Raw genomic sequence first — 25,827 nt, 5'->3', positions numbered from 1 at the left:
GCCGCTCGGCCACGCTCGACTCGCCGTGCGGCGCGCTCTGTTGCTCTCCGTTCTCTCCCGACTGCTCCCGACGACGATGTAACGTGTGTACGAAACGGGTACGTGTGTTCGCCGGCCAGCGGGAATACGCAACGTGGAATTAACCCGATTTGGAGAGACGTCGACGGCGAGAAAACGGATATTAACGAAACGACCGAACGCCAGCGGCGGAACGACCAAAGAACCAGCGACTCCGTGACGCACCTGGAACATTCCGCCGGTATATTCCCCGTTTGTTTATGTTTACTTCCAAGAATCTTCTGTTGTGTATTTAAATTTATTCACGTGTATCTCAATGCTTCAATAACACTTCAAAGTGACTTACGATTAATACGAAGTATTTTCTCTCTTTTCAAGCTGATCAGGGTACGTATTATGCATTTCTTCGGAATCGATTCCGATCGGATTTATTCCGTTTTTCTTTAAATTTCTATTGTGTTTTCTAGGGAAAACGGAATGATTCCGATCGGAATCCATTCCGAAGAATTCCATAATACGTGCCCAAATGAGAGAAACGATCGGTTTCAACAAAAGATCAGTTTCAAGAATTCTGTTCCTCTAACTAGCGCAAATCTATTTCAGTAAGCAACATGAAGTGAGTCGTTCTTCCTATTGCACAAATGGCTACACTGATTGTGAGAGAGATATTTCAAAATTTAAATACAGCGAAATAAAGAAGTTCGTTAAATAATTTTTATCTTTACATTTGTAAAGAGACAGAAATACGTTACTTTTGAATAGCAATGCAATAGAGGGACTGGATTTTTGAATTTGATATATACAGAGTTGGGTAAGTTAATATATTTTTTAAACTAATTTAAGTTAAAGTTAATTGCTTATAAAATCAGTTTAGTTGCGTTAAAAGTTAAATAATAAAGTCAAAAAGTTAATAAGTTACATGAACAAAAAAGTTAATTAGTTAAAAACTACATTGAGATTAAATTAACTTAAATTTAAACGTTAAATTTGAAAAGTATTAATAATAAATCATATTAAATTAGAAATTCGTAAGATTTAAAAGTTAGATTACTCAAAACAATTATGTAATATGGATTATCAAATTTAATTTTTTATTTGTAAATTAAGTTTATTTAAAATAACATAAAATCTTGTTTTTGTGTTTATGTGTTTTTATCTTGTTTTTTATATATTTTTTCTTTTGTAATTTCTTTTACGTAAATTTTTAACTTAGAAAAAGTATTAATAAATCAAAGTTTGTGTGTTTCAAAATAACTAATTAAAAGTAAATTAAAATTAATTGAGTTTAAAATTATTAACTTTTTGAATTTATTATTTAACGCCATTAGCTCTTATTAAATTATATACATTTTTTTACATCTTTGAAATAAAATTCAGTTTTTTTTCAAATTAATTTTTTACATTATTTTGAATTTAAAGTATTCAAGTTAGATTATAGAAAAAAATTAAAGATTTATGAAATCTCACTTATCTTTACATTCAAATACATGTAAAATCTTCATTTTTACTTTTCGATGGTTTCATCATAATAATTTTTATGTGTACAAATTAACAAATTCTTTGTAAATAGATTTGGTAAAATATAAACAAAAAAGAAAATGTTAAATTTAATATTTTTCCAAGTAAACTCATAAAAGTAATTTGAGAAGTTATCTTGAGGAGTAATATACAATTTCTTGGTGCAAATAAAGCAGGAATTGCGGAAACAAATTCTAAAGTAAAACAAATTACTTTTGTAAAATACCTCAACTGACTTTATTTTCATGATCTACATTCATAATAATGTAATGAATGAACGTACGTTCATCCACGTTGTCCAGGGTGAAAAGTGCACGGCACTGAAAGACCGCGTTCGTGTGAGTTCTTTTGCACGACGAATAATCTAAATCTCTTCATCCTATTTCGATGTAGACTAAATCGTGGGCAGCATCATCTAACTAATTTTTTTGCTAATCTATTACAAATGCTTTGAATTGTCTAAAATTCATAAAAATATTCACACTCTCAAGTTAAGCATTTACATTTGAGGATAAGTAGTTTCGAGCTCGACGCGCTACGCCCTGTGAAGAACACTTTTCACCTGGGACGCAGAGAAACGATACTTACGCTGTGTTTTGTCGTGCAATAATCGATCGTTTCTATCTAAGAGTACAAGGAAAGAATACTGCGTTTCATGTCACACACTATACTTGACGTCATACTTTCTCTTTCTCTCTCTCCATTTCTTTCGGTAAAAAAAATAGTCGGTATTAGGCGCTGTCTCGTTTAACACCGCCCTTTTTTTTCTTTCTTCTTTACATCGTGGATATTACGTGTTGGACTGAAACGTATTTAAGGTCACAGCACACCTGGAGGGAATTGAACTTGCAGTCGCTTTACAGTCCGTAAATTCTTTGGTACTTAACACTTTTCAATGTTGTACTCTTAGATACTGCTAATGCGCTGCACAAGTTGCTAAATCACAAAACAGAGAGGCATGCGCGACCCAATTTATATTAATTAAAAAAAGAAAGTCAATAACTGTTAAAAACAATTATATTATAAACATATGAAGATCAGAAATGTACGATTAGTTAAAAATATTATCGTTCAACTTCTATTGCACTGACTGGTCTCGCGATTGGTAGCATCGATAACTCTGAATAGTTAACGATTTCCTTTCTACATTACAGTCTTTTGTCGTGATAAGAAACTTGAATTAATCGAGCGATCAGCACAAAAATGATATCGATGCAACCTATCCGATGGCTATTTCTGTCAGTTTTCGCGTGCGTGCGTGATCGAGATTTGAAAACCGTAGGCTCCCGAATCTGACGATCCATCTATGTTTTTTTTTCTGCGCAAGCAAAGACAAGTATCACGGGTGTCAATGAGTATAAGCGGAGTCTTATGATGAAACGAGGATGAGGTAACGTTAGTTCGCACGTCGACGCTGTGACGCCGATCGCAGTTCGTCGATCGCATTTCGAGAAACGGTGCTGTAGATCGGACTCGATCGTAATTCATCGTCGATAACATTAATAGTCCTCCGTGTTAGATTCTATAATAAACATTCAACATGTAGCAGCCGTCGTCACGACGCTAGACATTTTGGGATGCGATAAAACTCTCTTTTAACATCGTCCCTCGCGCGCATCATTGTATCTCGCGCAATCATACAGACGGAATACTCGCACTCGCGAGAATTATTCGCGCAATATCACATCTCCTCCAATGTCTCAAACGAAACAATCTTCTTCAAGCATCTTCGGCTGCTCACGCGATTCTCACACGTTTAGTTGCTTGAAGTAATACCTGCAGTAAACCGACATCATCGTCGGCGGCGCGTCAATTTTATGCAATAATTTTTCTTCATTCTCGGAGAATTTCTCCAGCGATAAACTGTATTCCCTATCGAAGACGCCTGTAAAAACAAGAATCATTATTAGACGAACTAAAGCTGCGATCAAACTTGATAAAATATCTCAATAGTTGGATCAGTTATTCAACTCTGCCGTTCTGTTCGAATTTTTTATACTATCATTTGGATCTCTAAAAAATAAAACATTTCTGCAGAAAAAAGTAAAAAAAAAAAAAAACAGATAAGATTGTCAAATATCAAAGAAAGTTTTCAAATAAAATATTAGTACAGAAATAAAATGCACTTGGGTCAAACAGATCCAAACAGAATAGCAGAATTAAACATATCATGTATAAATTTTTGAAAATTTAGACAAGTTGTACAATCTTTTAATCATATATAGCTCACCTTGGTCAATATTCGTTCTTCCTAATATGACAAATGCCAAGAACAGAATATCCCTGTATATAGAAAACGGATGGTCAGCTGTTTGATGTTTACTTCTTTCTAAGGCCACTCTTTTTATAGGTTCCACTAAGTCGTTGCAACGGACATATGTTATCACTGCCTGCATCAATCTAGAGCAAGCAAAAAATTAATAAGATAATAATTGTAGTCATTTACGTCCATTTTTATAAATATAGATTAACTTTAATCACGATTTAACTTATTCTTTATCTTTTTTTAGTACTATAAATCAGAAAAAAAATGAATCAAGATCAAAGTTAATCTATAGTGGACATTAGTAAATCTGTTTACTCAAAAATGAATCCGATCATTAATTGCAATTTTTTCTCTAATCCAGTTATCTAATCTGTTACGATATTCATTTATGATATTGGGTTGAAATTTAAGCACTGTATCATTGGAGGATGATTTGTTGAAACTTACGTCCTGTCTTCTGTGGAATTTGACTTCCACTGAAGATACATAGGCAAACGATCCATGTGTAAACGTTCGTTGTCCCAAATGGTTCTGACACCCACCGTTCCTACAGTTCTTTGAAGTTCCGAGTTCTTATCGTTGTTTAACCAGAGGTCAGGTAGATGACTTGTTAAATTAATTCTTTCGAAGTACCATATCAGGTTCCAATATACTATTGGATGCTCTTGAATAAACCTGTGTTTGGTGAGACAAGCATCCCCCTCTTGACTCAGCACACTCTCCAATTCTTTTCTGAGAACTAACGGATTCAGATATGGTACGGTTATCGGTTCCAACGATTCTTTCGGTTGATCCAGCAATTCTACTAACGCCCCCATTAAAGGATCATTATTCTTCTCGCTTGCCTCGCACCTACATGGAACAGATATATACTTAATGGTAATTTTATCAAGGACGATCGTACCGCTTATGATTACGGTCGCTTAGTCACCTGTAATCTAATATCGTGGCTGTGAGAAGGGGTACAGTAGCTTTGTCGCAATATTGACAGACTGTATTTAAGTTGGAATCTTCCGGCTGCCATCCGGCCATTATCTCCTCGTCGTATAGGATAGCGGCACAGTGATGGCATCTACTGGCACTGGAAAGCACAAGTTCAATGGCAAGACGTTCTTCCAACTCTTTAATACCTTTTGGATAGAGACACTCCGCGAGTTCATACAGCGAAGCCAAATCTAAATTTCCATCACCTGTGATTGAAGAAAAAGAGATGAATGTCATTGTGTAATGTGAACATATAATGTCCGTAATATTCGTATTTTATATTTTTTACCTGATGCTCTTATCTCATTTCGATCTTGTATGGATCCATCAGTAAGAGAATCCAAAGATTCATGCGATATACCATAAGCTATTTTTTGTTCGCGTTCCTTATTTTTCACCGGCGTACTCGTCGCAGAGATGGCTTCTTTTATCTCGTCAAATTTTTTCACTACAGTTGTTGCAGCGGATTTCAAACTATTCAGACCACCAAGTATTATTTCATTCGATTTTTTCCCTGTTAAACTCGACGGACTAAAAGAAGAATTAATAAAAACATAAAATTTGAATCGAGCAAAAAGAAAATCTTACATATTAAAAAATCTGTATTTATTATTTTACAATAATATAGACACATACACACACACATACACACAGACAGAACGCGCATGTCTAATGAGCATCTATGTGACTAACATATACATACCTGATATAGCTGGATAGACTAAGAGATTCAATAAGTTGATTCGATGATATTAAATCCTTATTTTTAGCAAATGCCAATCCACCCGTGGAGTATCGTCTACATTTACGAACAAAAATAACAAAAACCAACTCAAATGCGCATGCAAAAAATAAAATAAAATAAAATAATATTCCTCTAAGAGTGTGATTACAAACGTTATTAATTATCTCATTTTTGTTATATATAATGTATGTATATACATAACAATTTATTCTTTTCGTTGAGATATTATTTATCTATATACCAAGTAAAAATGTTGAAGTCCAATCTATAATCATTATATCACTATTCTGCATATTTTTTTTACGTTTGCAAAAGATAAAATAACGAGTCCTGTAAATGTGTTATTACCACGTCACACTTTAGAGGAAAGAACGTAATGCATTACGCGAGGTGTTTTTTGACTACAGATGACGTGCGTGTCCGCGCGTTATTAAATTAAACATACGCAAATATCTTACCCGAAACTAAGTTTAAGACTAGATCCTAAGCTAGAGAGACTGGACGTTACGCTATCCTTATTCCAACCGAGACCGCTTATTTCTAATCTCTCCTTTTCTCTCTCTTGTTCTCCTTGCTGTGCCACGGAATGAGGCATCGTCTCACTCCTCTGCAAATGCCCACCCACCATGCCACTTTCATCTACCGCTTGATGAAATGTCGCACTACGTGGGAGGATGTTGCTGTAAACACATATTTTATATGTAGAGTGATTCTCGTATTTAAAATCATAAGCAAATAGAATGTGTATCTTTGGAGTTTACAAAACGTATTTACAACTGGTTTTCCTTCATAAAAGAAATAGTTTTGTTGTGCAACTATTTTTACACTTTAATCAGTAACAGCTTTGCATTAAGCGAATTATAATTTGTATATATATATATATATATTCGAAAAAAATTATATTTATTGTAATTAAAGGACAACAATTTTTTTCAAAATAAAGATAAATTTAAGAATAAAAAATAGAATAAATATATATATATATTCTATTTTTTCTTAAACTTATCTTTATTTTGAAAAAAATTTTTGTCCTTTAATTACAATAAATATAATTTTTTTCGAAAATGATTTTACTTGTGGTATGCTACTTCTTGAACTCATTTGAGTTCTTGTTAGATATTTAACATTTTGCATGCAAAAATACAATATGTGGAGTATCCTACCTTCTAAATAAAAGTGGTCCTCCTGGTCTCTCTTCAGTTGTATTATTTAAAACAGTTAAAGTACTTGTTGAGCAATTTGAATCATTTTCCTCGCAAGGCGACACAATTGGTGTTTCATCATTAATGAGAGCACCCAATGGGTCATTTTCCGTAACTGGTGTGCGTATGGGACTTTTTAAAGGCGATTCGACACTGCGCGTTAGCCTACATGGAAAATATTACATCTACATAAGCCTATTACATGCAAATTAGCACTGTAAAAATTTAATACGGAAATATTAATTACGTAAGATTTGAAAATTACAAAATAGTCTACACAATAAATACTCGCGCTTACATCCGCTACTGTAATACTATTCAAATTATATAGTCTAAAGAACAAGCGATTTCAGCAAATGGGGCAAACCTGAGAGCGACACTAACGTTCTAGTCCTAACAATAAACGTATAACAAAAAATACCTTGGATTACTCGGCGTTGTTTGTTCCAATTCATCTGATTGTAACATACTTAATGTCGTTTGATCTTTCACTATGCTATTCTGCCGAAGAAGTTTGGCTTTTAATTCAAACGATCCAAATCCAGGTAGATCTGACACAGAACTGCCTTTAGTAGCTGTCAGAAAAAGGAAGAAATATTATTATGTGAAAACTGACATAAATCTAGCTATCATACATAAAAAAAAAGTCAACTTACAATCACTGTGTGCAGCTTCAGTATCCTGAGAATGGGAACTGTCGAGACTAGACCGAGAGAGCGCATGTTCCATGCATTCAGTCTTATCGGCGGTTAAGAAGTCCATATTGGAACTCAATCGTCTTCTAGCGCTCTTTTTCCCAGCTTTTTTAAATAAAGCCGCACCGACGATAACATTTCGCAATTTGTTCCACATTAACTGACTTGAGTTCGTCATATCGGAAGGCCAAGTTGCCTCGAGAACAGCCTGTAAACATGATACAGGATTAAAATTCTCAAGATAATTATAAAAAAGTCTATAAATGTACACCTCCTTTTACAATGATACATTTACTAGAGAGAGATTAAAAAATATTCACCTTGTTGTAAAATCCGTACGTTAAAGCATTAGGTTGAACACCACTGCGTTTCATATGGAACAGTAATTTTACAGCTAAAACTGGTTGCCCATATACACCACAGAGTTGCATCATAGCTCTGTAGCATACCTGAGAAAATAATATTCGTTTTAAAATAACAGGTCTACTTTTTTTTAAATATCGAACTTAGCGGTTGTACCTCTTCCATAGGATCAAGACGTAACTTCTGCATTTTGACTAACATCTCATAAGCCTGATGCAAAACCGCAGCAGGTTGACTGGAAACTTGTAACATGGCTGGCAAATGCAGAAACCAAAGACTGTGACATGTACCGAGCAGGCATCTGCCCCATCTGTCAGGCATCGCAGCCTGGGAGAAAAAAAACATAAATCACACATGCATATTTGCTTGCGAGAATATATTCCAACAATCGTATTCATTTACTTGTTTTCGAGCCATCCTTTGAGCAACTTTGATTTCGTGCTTTGTTCTACGAGCGATAGGACTCCCAGGTACCATACCGAAGGCACTTAGAGATGGATTCTTTAAACAGAAATTCTTCTGAGGCCTCATTAAATCCGGGTTCAACTTGAACGATTTGTATATGATTGGTGTTTGATTTGTCCCTGCTTCAGGTGGAGGTATAAATACTGTACGTTCACTATGTTGAGATTCATCCAGTTCCAAAAGAGTTACTGAAAATTAAATGAGGAATGAGAAATATCTCTCATATATAGAAAAATGTATGTTAGTTTATTCATACCATTTTCTTCCTCTACTCGTTCTGTACACTCGTCGAAAAACGCTAGTCCCGCCATATCCATATCGGACACAAAGCTCCTTTCTTCTATGAACCTATATAAAATATATATTTTTATTAGAATAAAATTATGATTGTACATGTCACAAATAACATTATGATAAAATTGACAAGGAGAAATGTAAAACAAATTTACCTAATAAACATTTGCGTTTTGATGAGCATGGTGTAGAATTTAGCGTGAGCTTTATCGCGACTTCTCAAAAACGCTTGGATATTAAATAAACTCGTCGGATCGGTTGTTCCTACGGTAGGCGCTTTCGTAATCGGCAATAAATAACTTCGATATCCTTTGAGAATCGTCGCCATGAATCTTAGGAAAGCGTCTTGTATTTCAAGGTCTAGAGCCTGTTCCCTGCGTTTTTGTTGAAACTCCCTGTCTACGCTAAAGTCTTCATCTCCTCTATCTAACAAGTAATAAATTAACGTTAATAAAAAAAAGTTGAAAAAAGATAATAAATATAAGTAAATAATGGTATACCTTTCTGGGAATAACTATTCTTTCCCCACGAAATTATCTTGGAGGACAAAAGTTCCAACCAATTTCTGAGCTGTCTGGCCGCCTTTTTAGGCAGTAATTTAACATTTAAATATTTTTTATCATCACATATCGCAATGTTATTAGTATCCAAATTTACGCAATTGACATCTGAAGGAGGATCGTATAAATCAAAGAACCTTGAATCCACGCCGATGAGAAATGGTAATGGCGCATGCAATACCTGTAATTTAAATAGAAGTTGTTTTTCCATTTTTTGCATTCGTATAGTACAAAAAATGTGAGCTTAGTATATATTACCTCCGCTAATCCTAGAGGACACAAAGGTATATAAGGACATTGCCATTTAAAAGGAAACAGAATCATGGCGATGGCCTCGCTCACGGAAGTCAGTACATCCGGACGTAAGGAGTGAACCAATATTTTCTGCTCAGTTAATATTAACAACAGTATCAATAGACAGTTGTCAGGTCCCAAGTTTATCAGCAGTTGCCTAAAACTTGCGCCCGATCTAGGCAGAGCTAAATCCTCTGGTTGAGTCAAGATTAGTCTATCCCGACTACTGAGTTGCACCAAGATTCGCGGGCGCTGCGGACTTGGAAACGGTATGTCGCATAAAAAATACGAGATATACTTTTCGATCGGGACACTCTGCGGCTTATCGTTCACCATGCGATGCAGAAAAACCAAGAATTTCTCGAACGTGTCGAAAAACGGCCAGTGAGACAGTATACATATAGATTTACTGATATTCAGCGATTGGCTGGCAGGATCTGTGTACTGTAACTTTTCCAGTTCCAATATACTAAGCTTCTTCAGTATACCAGACCTCTTAAACTTCATTTTAACCTGCGGCTTATCTTTAGTTATCTCCATATTATCTGCTGAAACAAAAAAAAAGATACGTAAAATAAGATATTATGGAATTTCTTTTACTTTAGAAGTTGCATCAAGGAATTTTGTTTATCTCGTATCAGTTACATACAAGATAAAGACTACAATTAACGTTAAGCACATTATAGTTTAGGTTCACATTACAGTTATCCTGAACGTATCCATGTATTACTTATAGATTCATGGTTATCTATAGAAAAGTCAAAGACTATCAAATTAAGATAATAAAATACATTTGTACCACTGTTTTTATTATTCTCAACCGTGTTCATGATCTCCTGATTATGTTTGCAATTTGAAGTGTCAGGTTCCATTTGGAGCTCCTCATAAAATGTTATTGCTGAACCGTATATTTTTTGAGCAGCGTCGGCAACCGTCAGGACAAACGTCGAGAATACCGGCTTAGGTTTACACGCTACTTTAGGCCAACATTCTATAGTCGCGCCCATTGGTAGACAAAACATGGCGACAGAATTAGGAAAGCCAAAACTGTTGTAATCCACCATAGGGTATTTGTAGAGTATCGTTGGTTTAAATGACACCAAATTGGCTCGATTCATAGACTTCTTATAACACAAGAACACATCACTGCCCAGCATCCCTTTGTTCAGATTTTTATTGATAACACAAAAAGCGTGTGGCGGACTTTCTCCTTTATTTGTCAGGATAACGCATATGTCCGTAACCACAAGAGAATTGCAAGGCATCTTCTGACTCGCTCGTCTGTACGTTACAAAAATTCTCGAAGTGGAATTATTCACATTTGCCATGTGGCCTTTAGGGGTCTCTAATACCATCTCGGCATCCTGCATTATACGTTCCTTTCCATCATATATTACACCTGCAAAGTAAAATGACATTTAGATAATATAAGAGGCAATTAGTAGTAATTCAGATAATATTTAGACTAGATATTGTTTCACAATGTTTGCTCCAATGTAAAAGGCAATTAGTAGTAATTTCAGCAATAGCTACGCGTAGGTATTACAAGGTTCTATTTCTTACCAATGTCAACCAGAGGAGGCTTATCCCGCCCTCTTCTATAGCACAGGTAACATTCATTTGTTCGCAAGCTCCCATGATTTAAATCCGCTGGAAAACCAGTCACAGTACATTCCAACAGCGTATATCCCTCTGGACAATGTTCCCCCAGCGTAGGGAATATTACGGCAAGATCCGTGATAGGAGGGGGCATGTGCATGTCTTTGAGATGAGTGCCCTCCTGATACCAATCCTCCAGCTTGTTGTTGGTCTCATTGTCCTCGCTGAGTTCGTCGTCCTGACCAGGTAGACCGGCGATAACAAAATAATCCGCTACCCTTCTGTCATCCATATTTCCTGAGCGGTGCAGACTATCAAAAACATTCAAAATATTTTCGGAACAAGCCTCGCTTCAGGTATACCTCAGATCGCGGGCATAGCGACGAATCAATCTCTACGAATAATCGGGTCGTTTCCTTACATGGCACTGAACTGTTATAAAAAAAAAATCTTCCTCGCATAAGTGGCACTCAAAGTAGCCAACTCTCGCGCGAGATACTCTTCCTCTTTTTGTGTCGCGACGATTCGGAGCAGTTGATTCTCTCAAACACCTCCGGAGCTCCCGCACTCTCGTAGGCTTACAATCTTACAAAAATATTCTGATTATCCATCGATACGTGTCCGCTGCAACGATGGAGTATTTCTCGGCGGTGGCCTTATTGCGTTATTGCTCGGATGAAGCTCGGTGGAGTCGTCACGAGGACGACGCCCGGGTCCGAACGACGGACGTCGTCGCCTCGATCGTCGGGGCCCGCTTCACGAGGATGCGTACATCCGCGTGGTGGTCCCTCGCGCGTCGTTGCCCGCGTGCATCCTCTCGAGGATCTGTAAATAGGATCGGACGCGGCGTTCCTCGACGCCGGCGGCGTGATCCCACGGATGTCTCACTCGCGGACGTCGACACCCGGTGGATCGACGACAGTCGGTCGTCGTCGCGATCGCATCCCCCCGCGACAATGGGCGCGACGGAGTCGTGATCTCGATCCGTAACCCCCTTTCAGAACGTAGGAGTCATAGGTTAGACGTCACGCACACGCGACACACGGCGGACAGTTCGCGCGAGCGCGCTCGCGGGGACGACGTTGTCGCGCGACTGGCCGAGACTCGCGGCGCCGCGGATACGACGGTGGTCGCCGTTGCGCGTCGAGCTCCGCAACGACAAGAACTGCGTTGTTGCGTTTGCGTCGCAACCGTGACCGAAACGCAAGCCTCCTCGCAGGCAGGAACCTTCGTTCGGCGACAGCGGCGGCGGCGGCGTGCAAGTACAGCGTCGAACGGCGAACGGCCCACTGACTGACCGAGTCCCCACTGGCCGCTGGCAAAATGGCCGATGACCGTGGCGCGGCTCCTTCGAAAGGGATCCCGGCGCGCGAAATCGAGACTGGTAAGGACGGACTTGGTGAAGCGTGCCGCCGCCGTTCCTCTCCTCTCTGCGTACGCTCGCACCTGGTTAGCGCGCCTGGATCCGGAACGATGGGCGCGTGTTGACCGGCGGGCGCTACGTTTCGCCTCGCAGCAGTCGCAAGCAGTCAGCGGACGTCGTCGCGCGCGCCCACCGTCGCCGTATGCGGTAATTGCGGTATGCGCGCGTCATGTCATGCCCCCTTTTTTTCGTATCTATTTCTCTTTCTTTTTTGTTCTCTCATTCCCCCCTCTCTTTTAACGGAAGCGTCGAGTCTCCGGGGTCATTCGAATCACCGGGAATAAATAAACAATCGCAACACCGGGACTTCGGATGCTCGACGCTCAAGGATCGATTGCGCATCGCGACGAGTAATCTGTCTAACGGTCGCGCGGAAATTGCGATAGTTGCATGTGCAGCCTCTGGGCGTCGATGAAACAATGGAAAATTATAGAAGCCCGTACGTATTAACGATCAACAGATCAGATTATTCTTATAGATATATATCCTAATAGATTAGCAACGGAGCCGGTTCTGCGGGCTGTTCCGCGTTTCTTTATATCCCATTTTCTTCGTAGAAAAAATTCTATAAAATTCTTCACTTCTCTTTGAGAAATATTATAAAAACCTGAAAACGTTAGAATTAAACTTTTCTCAATTTTTATATTTTTGTAGTACGTTTCTGCGATTTCTACGAATTTTTCAGTGAAACTACGTCAAACTGCAATGAATTAATTACAATATTCTAAATAGCTTTAATCTGACAAAAAATTTCTATTCTATGAGTAAGTGGAAAGTTTTACTAAAAATAGAAATTTGTGGAAATTATTATTTTTTTTTTTTTCGTAGAAATATTTTTCGGTAGAAATATGTATTTAATTTTTAAAATTAATAAAAGTGTTTTAACTCTGCCATTTTTTTGTAGATTTTTATACACCGAGAAAAAAGTTGTTAATTTGACTAAAATCTTCAACTTAATTAAATTTCTTCAGTTTAGTTTTATTTATGGATTTAAGTTAAAAATATATCTACATTATATAAATGCTTAAATTATAGTTCAAGTATGTTTCAAAACCGGAATAACTGAAAGTATCAAAATAAATAAAAATATTGAGACTATGTTATGTGCCTTATATGACACTTCGGTACTTTTATTGTGTACAATGTTTTGAAAACATAAATGATACATTTAAGATCAGTGTTCGCACAGGTTCACAAGTGTATCAGCTTCTGATTCTCTTTCATCGCAGGCTACAATAAGGACTTACATTAGTAAGGTCTTTTTTTATTATGTACGTGTTTTCGATATTTAATCCTTGATATGTACGATATCAAATCTCCGTAAATTTTATTATATTTATAATACTTGTTTTTACATCGGAGTAACTGAAAGTATCAAAAATAAAAATATCGAATATAAGTGTCTTGTGGCAGATACTTCTGCTTTATTACATACGATTATATTTTGAAAATATGAATACATTGAAAATAGTGTGAAATCGCACAGGTTCAGAGTGTATCAATTGATTCTCTTTTATCGTGGTAATGAAGACTTTTTAATATTTAATCTTCAGTCTTTCTTTAAGACATTAGTGTATAATTAGCTTGTTTTAAGCGCAAAAAGCAGCGCAGAAATACACAGAAATAACTTTCATTATTGTTACATTAATAATTCCTTTTTTTAGGCTAGTCTCTCTCTTTCTCTCTCTCTCTCTCTCTCTCTCTCTCTCTCTCTCTCTCTACGCTTATCTTAATTGCTTCAGAAGATCTGTTCGTTTTAGCTGCATTATTTATATTTTTTAAAAATATGAATGCTTGTAAATTTATCTATTAGGATTATGCCACATTTCAAGATTACGTCTACATGGATTATTCATGTATCGTTTATGTTATATTTACAAGAATCTTTTTCATGTAGACAATATACAAGCACATTGTAAATTATTATATATAAATTAAATAATACAATACAGAGAAAAGTAATTTAGTTATAAGATTGTTAATATAAATCTGATTTTAATGATAAAATAAATACTATGAAGAATATCACATAATATCACACGTCTCAAAACCTCTATGTTATTCTTATCATTGTTAGTTTATGTATGAGGCTTAAGATATTCCCAGTCAAACTCTGACACACTGTGGAAATTTAATTGGTCATTCATTCTTTTCTTAATAATATTTTTTTCTATAATAACACATTTTATTTATAAAGTTTATTTGTACATTAACAGATCTATTCGGAATCAAAGAACTGCTGAGATGAGTGACAAAAAGACCATTCAAAAATTTGCTGAAGAGATTAGAAAACAAGATCTTGGGTCTCATCCAGGCATTCCCTTACAAAGTATTGAGATGAAAATTGCAAAGGAAACATTGGAACCAATAGCTGGAGGAATTCAACAAATTTATCATCCTGAATACAACCATGGCTATGCCGCGTATAAAGGGCCGTATGCATACATCTCTAGACAATCGCTTGTTTTGTCTCAGAAAGAGAAACAAGAAAATATAGATGAATACATGAACAGTAAGTTAAGGGAGACAAAAATTGCTGAAGAATTTAAAAAACAAGATCTTGGGCCTCCCCCAGGCATTCCCTTACAAAGTATTGAGATGGAAATTGCAAAGAAAACATTGGAACCAATGGCTGGAGGAATTCAACAAATTTATGACTCTAAAGACAACTCTGACTCTGCCGCGTATAAAGGGCCGTATGCATCTACACAAACGCTTGTTTTGCCTCAGAAAGAGAAACAAGAAAATATAGATGAATACATGAACAGTAAGTTAAGGGAGACAAAAATTGCTGAAGAATTTAAAAAACAAGATCTTGGGCCTCCCCCAGGCATCCCCTTACAAAGTATTGAGATGGAAATTGCAAAGAAAACATTGGAACCAATGGCTGGAGGAATTCAACAAATTTATGACTCTAAAGACAATTATGACTATGCCGCATATAAAGGGCCGTATGCATCTACACAAACGCTTGTTTTGCCTCAGAAAGAGAAACAAGAAAATATAGATAAATACATGAACAGTTCCTTAAGGGAGACAAAAATTTCTGAGAAGCTTAGAAAACAAGGTCTTAGGCCTCCCCCAGGTATTCCCTTAAAAAGTGCTGAGGTAGAAATTACAAAAGTAACATTGGAACAAATGGCTGGAGGAATTCAACAAATTTATGACCCTGAAGACGACAATAATTATGCATATCAAGGTTCGTATGTATCTAGACAATCGCTTGTTTTTCCTTCGAAAGAGAAACAAGAAAATATAGATGAATACATGAACAGTTTATTAAGGGAGATACCTGCCACGATTGCTACTGGATCTCTTCGAAACTGGATTGAAATGTTAAGAAGGCTATCGGAAACCTGTCAATATCCAGATCATCGATCATTTTGGCAGATTCGATTTCTTGATATTAATGCATTACTGAATTTAAAATGTAACCAGAGAGTTGTGGAAATTCTGGAAATGTTATCGAAAGATGTAATGAAAGCTCAAGGATATTTGGATGGATACTTTAAGGCTATTGAAGATCAGAAACATAGAGAGAAACAAAAAACAGTAGATGATCTTGAGAAATTACTTAACGCTCAAAATGCTTCACATTTAATGTTATTAAGAGAAACCTCTACACATCAAAAGGAAACTATTCAATTTCTTAATCAGATTAAAACAGCTTCAAATATAATTGCTGACTTTCGATCTGTTATTGCTCAACTTCAATTACAAACAAATAGACTTGAAATTTTATCAAGAACTCCGACGTCTCCGGCTACCAATGCTGCTGCAAGTGTTGCATCAACCCCTTCCACGCCTCGTTCCACATTGGTTTATGAATTATCTGAGGATGGAATTTATTTCAATGCTTATGCTCAAATTGAAATTTCTGATGGATATTTAACTTATGTCACCCCAAAAATGCCAACTTGCACATTTCTTAATAGAATGTTGGAATGGCCAATAGCAGGATGGAAATTAGTACTAAATTTAGATCTACCTAAGCTTATCAAGAGAATCGCTTCGAAACAAAATGAGTTTGAAGAAATTGCACGTTTTACAACAGGAGAAGGACCTCAATTGACAAGATTATTGGATGGAATTCCCAGGAAACAATACCAATGGCTTCGAAAGGCATCTTCTTCCTAATCTTTCTATATGTATTAAATAATTGTTTTAAAATGTTTTACCTCATGCTAAATGTAAGATGAGTTGCCAAAGCATATAATCTACTTTTCTATATTTTGTAAGAGTTTAAAATAAATACGTACAATATTAAAAATAAATAAAAAAAAATATAATTTTTACTATTTTTTATATAGTCGAAATTTTCTACTATATCGACAGCGATGCGCACCTTGCACTTATCCAAGGAGTTTTTTTGATACTGGTTTACCAAATTTACCAATGCTAGCGCAGAGCGCTTCTGTCGAATGTAAATGGCGTAAAGTGAGATTTATGTCTGCTTAATCTGAAATAATTGATTTAATAACGTACAATTCGAATTACAGAAGGTTAGTCTATTTTATGATACTGTAAATTTTAAATAAGGTATAATAAATATGACATTTCGACATCGACAATCTCATATAAGTGATTTATCATAGCGATTAGTCACAGATTAGGTTATGTCATAACATCTGTTGTATATATTACAAGTTTTTGTTACAACTCTAATAATATTGAAATTTAATGTATTTGTAATTTTATCAATTTGCTTTTTAACCAGCAGAGCTCGATAATGGCGACCACTTGCACAATTCTGCGACGCGGTATTGCGACTTCCTGTGTTTGTAATGGGAAACGTAATTTTCGGAAGTTCATAATATACAATAAACGCGGCAGTCGCAGCTTCAAAGAGCAACAAGCAAAGAATCCAGATCCCGAGATACCAATAGATAGTGAGTTGCCTCAAGTAGATTATATAAGATAAAAATAATAAAATGAAATAAAGAGCAAGATCATGAGTTGGTCTCACCCAACTCTCACCTAAAAAAGAATCAGTCCAATTTATGAATTGTCAATTGCAAAACTGAAAACTATTCTTAGTCTAATTTTTTATTTTTATTAAAAAATAATTCAATTAATAATTAAAATTATTATATTTTACATAAATAAATTACACTTTGCACAAAACGGACAAAAGAAAAACAAAATTTGATCAGTTTTAAGTTTTGCAGTTGGCAATTCATTTGGCTGATTTTTTACATTAATCGAAGTTGATGAGATCAGTCCTACGAAAAAGATTGATTGCTGATCCTTTGTAATCAGACAGATTAACAATATGCATGTATAATACAAAGCAGGAATGTTATACATGTATTAATAAATTGTTATAACAAATTACAGAAAGAGGCGTAAGAGATATTGGATACAAAGTTGGCGATAGATTTATTGTGGTACCAGAGATGATTCCTGAATTAATTGTTCCTTCACTGGAAGGTTTCACATTGAAACCATATGTGTCGTATAAAGCGGAAGGGATTACGGAACCCGAATTCACCGCGCAAGATTTGTTCGACGTAGTATATTCTAAAAAGATAAAAGAAGATTTTGAGAAGGGTCAGTTGGACGAGAACGGGGAGCCGTTGAATCCTAGCGAATATGAAAAGCTTACGCCACAGCAAGCCAAGGATGAAGCTGGAAAAACAGGCAGTGATCTTTTCAACCAGAGAAGACGGTTGTAAGTTCTGTCCAGATTTCAATTTATAACACTAAATATATAAATTCTGTAGATATATACTGTGTAAAAATAAAGGAAACTTCTATATGTTCGAAACACATAAATTTGGGTCTCAATCTGCATATGTTTTATTTAGAACTCGCATGTATACATATATCGACAATTTTGCAATTTACAAAAAGTAACTACTTACTATCGTATATGACTGTTGAAGTGATAGTATGTGCGCACTTTGCTAAGAGCATGAGAAACGAAATTTGTTATCATTGTATACACGTATAAGCGACCATCTCTCGCAGGTCAGTTTCTCTATTTTTTTTTCCTTGTGACAAATTGTCTGTAATGGCAGTCAGTGCTTGATAGCAAATAATTACTTCCGCAGAACGGATTGTAGTCTTTGTTTTTTTAAACAGATTTCATATTTCTAAAACGATAGCTTACATATAAAACAAGTAGTATCACATGTAATTGTCGCAGAATCTTCCGTCGGAGTCGTACAGCAGAGTTTGCATTTTGATGGGCAGGTGAAATCAATTTTATTGCTACCAAACCTCGTACTGAATTTCTATTTTTATGCAATTCAAGGTCGTGAGTCCGCAAAAGACAGGCGTATAAGAATTCGCAACAATTCGCCGAAATTGATTTTCAATTCCTGAGATTTTATGGATACCTTGCATCGATGTCCCGTTTGCAGAGTAGTGGATTTCGTTTTGCGATTAGGCTAACTTAACAGTTATGTCTCTCACTTATCAAAAGATTTTTGAGCGAAGTTTGATTGTTTTTCCTGTCGGGTAAAAAATGGCGAAAAATTTGAATAGTAAAGTCGTTGTCAGTTGTGCGCGGCCGGTATTGCTTGCTACTGACTAGATCGCTAGATTCTAATAATATATGTATGTATATATTGTTTCTTTTAAAGTGCTGTATTCATATCAAACGTACAAATGGTTTCGCAATCATTATTGTTTCTCGTCAATGTCTCCTAATTAATTGTAATTACGCAAGGAGCTCGTAAAACAGAGCCGTCAAAATGGAAAATATCCCGTTTTAGAAGAAATCATATTTAGAGGATATCGATCGGTGAATGAGTCATGAAAGATACTTGTATAAAAGTAGTGCACGGCTGTTAATAGTAGCTATAAATGTTTCTAGAAAGAGATAACATATACAAAAATGCAGTTAACTTATGCTTATGTAGGAAATGATTATAGTAAATGATTTATTTAAACATTTTTTTACAGAATGCAGCACTTCTGACACATTAGCTACTATTTACCGCTAATATTATTGTTTTCATTATTATTTTCTCTATTCTCTATAGTCACCATCGCGAAGAGTGGAAGACGAAAACATCTCTCTTCTAATTTTGTACAATGGAACGCTCATTAACAAAAATGTTCTTTTCAACCCGCGTCGTATTTCCACTCTTCGATTAAATGGAAAAGCGAAAATGGCATAGTACTTGATGCTCCGCTATCAAAAGAACTTTAATCTTACTTCAGTCGCTGTTATTTCCTTATCGTCGATATTTCGTTTTTTTTTCTCTTATGTTTTATTCTATAACATATTTTATAATATTTTGTCAACAACTTGAGCATTCGCATTTCTCTCACTCATTGGCAGTACGGAATATCCTCTGAGGATTTATATCGCGATTTCGTATAATAATCCGTTATTCGTTTTATACATATGAGCATATTGCGAAAATGAACGAGTTCTAAGCCTTCTATATGTCTATCTGAGTCCGTCAATTAAAAACCGCGTTAATAATACGTTAAACATCCGACAGGTCTCTTTCTCTCTCCTCCTTCATGCTCTCAATAGCGGAGTTTACGAAGCAAGTCATATGCCACTTGCTCTTCAACTAAATTCGGTTGGTGTTTTAGCTTGTTAATTATCAGTCTATGATATAATTGGATATTTGACTGGTAGAATCAGTCATTTTAATAAGGCAGGTACACGTGTTACTGTATGATAAAGATTTCTCTGCATGAATACTTTTTTTTTTAATGACACGCATATGTGTATACTCTTGCAGATGTACAGTATAATAGCGACGAGTATAACTTTCCGAAATAGTACAGTGGTGAACGATTTGTATAGAATGTTGCAGTTTTTAGCGCTTCAACCAAATATCCTCCGGGTACCGACGCGACGTTTCAGATCAATACAAAATTGTTATAAATCTTTGGCATTCAGTAACATGTACCATACATCTAATCGGAGATCTTGAGTATGTAAAGATATATAATTATTATAGATGAGTGAACGTTATTAAATCCTTCGTATATCTTAGCGTTTCTCTATCAGAATGTAAAAATGATATGCAACTATGTTAATAAAAAGTCAACGTGGAAAGACTAGAGAGGGAACACACTCTGCTGAGAGTTGATATAATAATTCAGCTGGCTTTTCATACGCAAGATCTCGAGGCATTTACTAATAACGAACAGGGCAGAAATTTTATTCCATTGGATCCCCTACATTTTCGAAGATGGTTGAATGTGGATTGCTGGTTGCGGGCCACAAGAAACCACCTACACTTCCAGGTGGTAGGTAAGACGCACCTCCACTAAGACCCACCTAATGTTTCATATTCATTATCAGTTATTTAATATCCAGCATGAGTAATTCATTTCTTTTCATATTTTTGTATTTATATGCACATACACTTGGAGAAAAACTGTGCCAAGCAAAATGATATGGAAGCATTGCGGGATATAGACACTTCAATTTTATAATGAAATGTTTTATATGAATATGTGTATATTTGTATATAGAAAAATACGCGTGATTGCTTACATTGACATGAAAATGTAAAAATATTTATTTTTTTTTGCATATAAAAATTGAACTCTGTTATTATACAATAATATGATTTCTTCATATTAGAGCTTTCCTGTTTGAAGTGCGTATAAGTTTGAGTTACTAATAACATGATAATCTTATATCAAGGATGGTTCATGCAGTTAGGCAAATTAGAATAAAAGATAACTGCCAAATTAAAGAAAAATAATCATTTATTTGCATTTAACATAAATAATTGTGCTAATAAATCGCAGGTACTAAATAACATTATAGGTACTAAATAACACTATGTACATTAGCTCACTATTGCAAATGTGAAAAACATTTACAATAATGCTGAGACACTCTCAAAAAAAAAAATCTTATCCTCTACATTGAGTGAACTATATACAAGGGTTTTCCAGTTTCATTTTCTACAGTGTCATTTTCTCTACGGTGTCGATTAATTTACTTCTTCCAAATAGAGAGTGTCACAAAATCACAGTCCAATTGTAAAAAGCGCTCCAACGGTCGTATATGTCGCTTCAATCGTACGTTTCGCCCGATCTATCTATTTTTACTTCAGTAACTTTTTTTTATGAATTTACCTGCTGGCTCCATATTAGCGACCTCTCCGCCAACTGGCAATCCGCTGCCAAGCGGGATGGTAGACTCTTCCACCTCTCCTCGTCTCGCTTTCTATCTCTGTCGAAGTCTCTGTCGACGTGTCCCTGAGAGAGAGGCGGCAAGATCTGTGTACGTTGTGCCAGCTTGTAGCTATCTTGTCTCGGTACGTGATCGGCACGTCTGCTGGTGCTGCCGGTGGTGGAAACTGGGATCGGAGTCGGACTACCGCCGCCCCTGTGCCGGTGGTACAAGTTGCGTTTTTGCTGCAGCATACGATGCTGTACCAGAAGCTGTAGCTGCGTGCTCGAGTCGCGTATCTTAAATTGCTGCTGATTATCTGGCGGTGTGGACGGTGGTCTAAGATGGACTAGATCCAGGTGGCCTCGAGCTTTTCCTGAATCTATAAGCGATTAGATTGCATTATTGTAAACTGTTGAGTTATGAGCGTAACCGAACGAACGAACGAACATAGACGTAACGCACCTTGAATACTCCTCTGCTTCGACGGCCTATCGCCGACACCTTGTTGACAGAATAGTAATCTAGGTCCACCATCGGACGCTCTTCGTCCCTGAGAGACTCGGGATATTCGACCAGTGATAGGGGATGGACTCTTGGGTGGCGGTGGCGTGCAAGACGGTAAGCTGCTCGTGAAACAATTCGTCCCTGTATAATCTGGCGGGCAGCCAGAATCGAAGCTTGACTCAAAGAGTTCCGACGACGAGCTACCGCTGCCACCCGCCATGAACAAAGTCGTACGACTGGGTGGATCAATAGGATCCATAAGCGGGTTATCAAAATGATGCTGATAATCACTTAATCTTCGATTGACTATCTGACTGTCAATTCGTTGACTGATATCGTGATCTAGGCCTAATCTATGCTCCTCGAGTTTGATCTGCGCCTCGCGCAACTCATCTCCGCTCGGGCCTTCTTCTAAATCACCTTCTGCGCTGCAACAACCTTCATCGGTCGAAGAACTCGTCGAACTAAATCTTTTCCCCCCTCTGCTGCCGTCTTCCCTTGCTCTGAAACAAGGAAAAGATTTTTGTCTCGTTAACGTTTGAAATGTATTTTTGTTCTTTTGCCATCGTGATTTTTGCGATGATCGCAAACGAATGCTCTATGCAGCAATGAAGTAAAAAAGTGTTAATCAAGTATTCTCATTATTTCATCTTTTAGCATTAGTTTATCGTTACAGAAAATGCTACAAGAGAGTTACGTCTTAAGTTAATATTGTGACCTACTCACATTCGAGTTTTATATCGGTATGCTGTTTAACTACTTATTATTAGCGACGTAAAATAAATCTAGATTTGAGGTATCAAATATATTTGTAGAGATAGGATAGGTTTAGATTTTGTCAATGAAATGTGATTAATGCGAAAAATATGAGATTATGAATAAAATAAATATTAAAAAGATTAAAGCTCAAATAATAATGTGCTTTTTGCTAAAAATAAATAAACAAACCAAACTAAAATTATGATTAGAAATCAGGATAAAGAAAAAAAATAAGGAAATGAAATGAGGAGTTACCAAAAATAAAGCGCGACAGCAATGTGCTTCCAATCCAACCTGTCCTGACAAAATCCTCAATGCGTCACCCATCAATAAAGTTCAACGTCCCACTAAGCTATCGCTGTAAATAAAAATTGATTACATTAAGGTATCGTTCATGCGACATTTCTCCGACTGGTAGGATTGGAAGTTACTAAGGTGAAAATCGGTATTCAAATTAAAAGAAAATAAAGATACGATAAACACTTAGTAGTTTATGGCTACCTTGATTTAAATTTATCTTCTTTCGTTCTTGCAACCGTGGACCAGCAGGCATTATTAATGGTACTGCTGACACGATGTTGCTTCAATCTTTCCAGCAATAAGAAATAAATAGCAGCGTGATGATCATAGCTGCTATTTCGTAAAGACTGTTAAAAAAAACAACATTTGTGTTTACATAGTGGCAAAAGAAGATACATCGAAATAATATGTACAGTTTGTAAAAATTTTTCGTGTTTCTAATTCGTTAAGCAATGCTGTTTCGTTTATTTCCATTATTGTACATTTAAATAAATGTACATAATATATGCGAGAGAATCGTGTATTAATGGATACTATATATTTTTAATTTTATTCAAGATAGTAACGAAGAGAATATTTTCCTACCTCTCTGGTGCGACTAATGTCTATTCCTAAACTGTGCATGAGCCGAAGTATTTGCTCATTTGGTTCCTGAATGGATGACGACGGCCGTGTTACGATCACTGAACAAATGCTATCTGCCGTTCCCGCCATCCAACGGTGCCTCTTAATTTGTGGAATGGTGTATCGTTTGGAAGGCTCCAGCACTAACATCTTGCGTATTAGGCTTTCGCAATCTGCAACGCAAATTTCGGTATGTGTGTATACGTGATACAAATATCTAACGTACAAAATTTGGTCATATAATAATTACCTGTGCTCATAAAGTAAGGAATTCTAAATCTGCCGCTTAGTACACGATCTCTTAATGACTGAAGAGTTGATCCATCGAAGGGTAGTGCACCGCACACTAACACGTACAACACAACGCCCAGGCTCTAAAAAAATATTTATTTCGATTGTGCAATCAATTCGTTTTACCGTCTCGATTTTTCATATCCACCCAGTAAGTGGAAATGGATTGAAAATTTGTAATCCATTTTAATTCATTTGAATACATTTTGTATTAAAATATATACAGCAATTAAGTCATTTCAATTCTATGTCATGGATTAAAATGGATGGGATGAGTCGCGAGTGTTCTTTTAGATTGAAAAAATAAAAATTACTTTATTTCAATCCCGTTTCATGAATTAAAATGGATTATAGCTCACAATTTTTTTTTGATCGAAAAAAATAGAAATCCCATAATTCCAATCTCACTTCATGGATTAAAATGGTTTCAAAGAATTCTGAAACTTTAATTGGATAGAAATGGATCTGTGTGGTCATTGCCGAATTCAAATTCTTGATTTTTTTGAATCCATTTCCGTTTGCTGGGCAGCAAACCAAAATAAATTCAAATAAATTGAAAATTATAATTTATTTAAATTTATCTGTAATCGCACTTTAGAGTGCCGCAATATTCCGAATATTTTTGAATTCAAATTGGACATACGAGTATTTATGATTTCTCAGCAAATACAAAATACGGTATAAATGTTAGTTGTAATTTCCCATTCAGCTATGTAACTGTTATATGACACACTCGTTTTACAACAGTTACCTTATTGAGTAGAAAATTACAACTAATATTTATATAACTGTAATTTTGCGTTTGTCGGGTTTGAGTTCGAATGGATTCATGTTTCTATTACATTATTTTTGGCTTCAAATGGATTCTCGAAAAGTCTAAAGCGCAAATTTGAAACGGTCAAAATGAAGTCATTACTATCCATTTCAAATCATTTTCGTTTGTCGATTCGAGATGAATATCGTTCATCGCGAAACTCACCCATACGTCAATTTCCGGTCCGGCGTAATGCTTCCCACGAAAGACCTCGGGAGCGGCATAGGGTGGGCTACCGCACCACGTGCTCAATCGTTCCCCCGGGGCGAATCTGTTGCTAAAGCCGAAATCGGCGATTTTCACGTTCATCTGAGCGTCGAGGAGCAGGTTCTCGGCTTTCAAATCGCGATGCGCCACACCCGTCACATGGCAGTACTCGACCGCGGAGAGTATCTGAGCGAACGTCGCGCGGGCCCTGGGCTCTCCCATTCTTCCGTATCGCGCTATGTAATCGAATATCTCGCCTTTGCTCGCGTATTCGCACACCTGCAACAGCGACACATAACATCATTCAATTAAAGAAAGAGAAAGAGAGAGAGAGAGAGAGAGAGAGAGAGAGAACACAAGAACTTCGTTCAACATCACTTGCCATGTAAATCATGTTCTTCGTCTCCATAACTTGATATAATTTGACGATATGCGGGTGCTCCAGCTGCTTCATAATTTCGACCTCTCTATAAACTTTCTCTAAATTAGTAGGATCTAATTGGGTCTTGTCGATTATCTTGATAGCCACCTAGAAAAGAATGCGTCAGCAATAACGTCACAATTATTTTATTTTATTTTTTTCTTTTTTTTGAGAAGCGCGCGCTCGTACCTCTGTTTTGGTGATTCGATGTCTAGCCAGCTTTACAACGGCAAAGTTGCCTTTGCCGATCGTTCCTTCGATGTCGTAAAATCCGACGCGGATTTGCTTTTTACCCTGTGTAGATCCAGTCTCCATGTTTGCGTCGATTTCGACTAGCACGAGTTTCTTACAAGTTAATTCTTCCCTCGGACCCCTTCG

General features: G+C 36.4%; 4 protein-coding genes across 16 annotated transcripts; 2 read left to right on the top strand and 2 right to left on the bottom strand.

The window, feature by feature from the left end:
- The first annotated feature begins 71 nt into the window (after positions 1–71).
- LOC105199630 lies at positions 72–16,859 on the top strand. 10 transcript variants are annotated; one of them, XM_039452502.1, is made up of 3 exons: positions 72–259; positions 622–829; positions 14,643–16,712. In XM_039452502.1, exon 3 carries the CDS (start codon positions 14,671–14,673, stop codon positions 16,561–16,563), a length of 1,893 nt encoding a protein of 630 aa, XP_039308436.1. In that variant the 5' UTR covers positions 72–259; positions 622–829; positions 14,643–14,670; the 3' UTR covers positions 16,564–16,712. The 10 variants fall into 10 exon arrangements, 9 of the variants coding, with proteins under 9 accessions (XP_039308436.1, XP_039308432.1, XP_039308434.1 ...); XM_039452500.1 differs by lacking the exon at positions 72–259 and adding an exon at positions 273–405 and having other exon boundaries at positions 486–829; XM_039452505.1 differs by lacking the exons at positions 72–259; positions 622–829 and adding an exon at positions 12,590–12,865 and having other exon boundaries at positions 14,643–14,923; positions 15,179–16,713.
- On the bottom strand, positions 1,746–12,060 carry LOC105199631 (DENN domain-containing protein Crag). 3 transcript variants are annotated; one of them, XM_011166808.3, is made up of 19 exons: positions 10,968–12,060; positions 10,204–10,803; positions 9,369–9,952; positions 9,051–9,291; positions 8,706–8,976; positions 8,513–8,604; positions 8,194–8,444; positions 7,948–8,118; positions 7,749–7,877; positions 7,390–7,636; positions 7,155–7,308; positions 6,695–6,898; positions 5,990–6,211; positions 5,490–5,585; positions 5,076–5,317; positions 4,734–4,992; positions 4,250–4,654; positions 3,767–3,936; positions 1,746–3,421 (listed from the first exon to the last, which is right to left on the bottom strand). In XM_011166808.3, exons 1-19 carry the CDS (start codon positions 11,293–11,295, stop codon positions 3,285–3,287), a joined length of 4,803 nt encoding a protein of 1,600 aa, XP_011165110.1. In that variant the 5' UTR covers positions 11,296–12,060; the 3' UTR covers positions 1,746–3,284. The 3 variants fall into 3 exon arrangements, with proteins under 3 accessions (XP_011165110.1, XP_011165111.1, XP_011165112.1); XM_011166809.3 differs by having other exon boundaries at positions 9,369–9,949; positions 10,968–11,295; XM_011166810.3 differs by lacking the exon at positions 5,490–5,585 and having other exon boundaries at positions 10,968–11,295.
- Positions 16,790–18,201, top strand: LOC105199629 (39S ribosomal protein L41, mitochondrial). Of its 2 annotated transcripts, none has more exons than XM_011166803.3 (3): positions 16,790–16,928; positions 17,147–17,315; positions 17,764–18,201. In XM_011166803.3, exons 2-3 carry the CDS (start codon positions 17,156–17,158, stop codon positions 18,099–18,101), a joined length of 498 nt encoding a protein of 165 aa, XP_011165105.1. In that variant the 5' UTR covers positions 16,790–16,928; positions 17,147–17,155; the 3' UTR covers positions 18,102–18,201. The 2 variants fall into 2 exon arrangements, with proteins under 2 accessions (XP_011165105.1, XP_011165106.1); XM_011166804.3 differs by having other exon boundaries at positions 16,806–16,928; positions 17,144–17,315.
- On the bottom strand, positions 18,202–25,827 carry LOC105199632 (serine/threonine-protein kinase MARK1). Its single transcript, XM_039452496.1, has 9 exons — positions 25,639–25,827; positions 25,411–25,557; positions 24,987–25,307; positions 23,967–24,090; positions 23,678–23,889; positions 23,294–23,439; positions 21,992–22,536; positions 21,490–21,908; positions 18,202–20,677 (listed from the first exon to the last, which is right to left on the bottom strand). Exons 1-9 carry the CDS (start codon positions 25,762–25,764, stop codon positions 20,558–20,560), a joined length of 2,160 nt encoding a protein of 719 aa, XP_039308430.1. The 5' UTR covers positions 25,765–25,827; the 3' UTR covers positions 18,202–20,557.

The sequence above is a fragment of the Solenopsis invicta genome, chromosome 8 (assembly GCF_016802725.1).
Source record: "Solenopsis invicta isolate M01_SB chromosome 8, UNIL_Sinv_3.0, whole genome shotgun sequence".
Taxonomy (NCBI): Eukaryota; Metazoa; Arthropoda; class Insecta; order Hymenoptera; family Formicidae; genus Solenopsis; species Solenopsis invicta.
The sequence above is the reverse complement of the archived record's forward strand: the minus strand, read 5'-3'. Positions and strand labels throughout refer to the sequence as shown.

Coding starts and splice junctions, on each gene's coding strand:
- LOC105199632 (XM_039452496.1), bottom strand. CDS start 25,764: ATGGAGACTGGATCTACACAGGGTAAAAAGCAAATCCGCGTCGGATTT. Junction 25,558..25,638: donor ATCGAATCACCAAAACAGAG/GTACGAGCGCGC, acceptor ATTCTTTTCTAG/GTGGCTATCAAGATAATCGA. Junction 22,537..23,293: donor GAAGATAAATTTAAATCAAG/GTAGCCATAAAC, acceptor TCCTTGTTTCAG/AGCAAGGGAAGACGGCAGCA.
- LOC105199629 (XM_011166803.3), top strand. CDS start 17,156: ATGGCGACCACTTGCACAATTCTGCGACGCGGTATTGCGACTTCCTGT. Junction 17,316..17,763: donor TCCCGAGATACCAATAGATA/GTGAGTTGCCTC, acceptor AACAAATTACAG/AAAGAGGCGTAAGAGATATT.
- LOC105199630 (XM_039452497.1), top strand. CDS start 12,846: ATGGAAAATTATAGAAGCCC. Junction 12,866..14,642: donor ATGGAAAATTATAGAAGCCC/GTACGTATTAAC, acceptor GTACATTAACAG/ATCTATTCGGAATCAAAGAA.
- LOC105199631 (XM_011166808.3), bottom strand. CDS start 11,295: ATGGATGACAGAAGGGTAGCGGATTATTTTGTTATCGCCGGTCTACCT. Junction 10,804..10,967: donor GCCTCCTCTGGTTGACATTG/GTAAGAAATAGA, acceptor TTTACTTTGCAG/GTGTAATATATGATGGAAAG. Junction 8,445..8,512: donor ACGAGTAGAGGAAGAAAATG/GTATGAATAAAC, acceptor TTTAATTTTCAG/TAACTCTTTTGGAACTGGAT.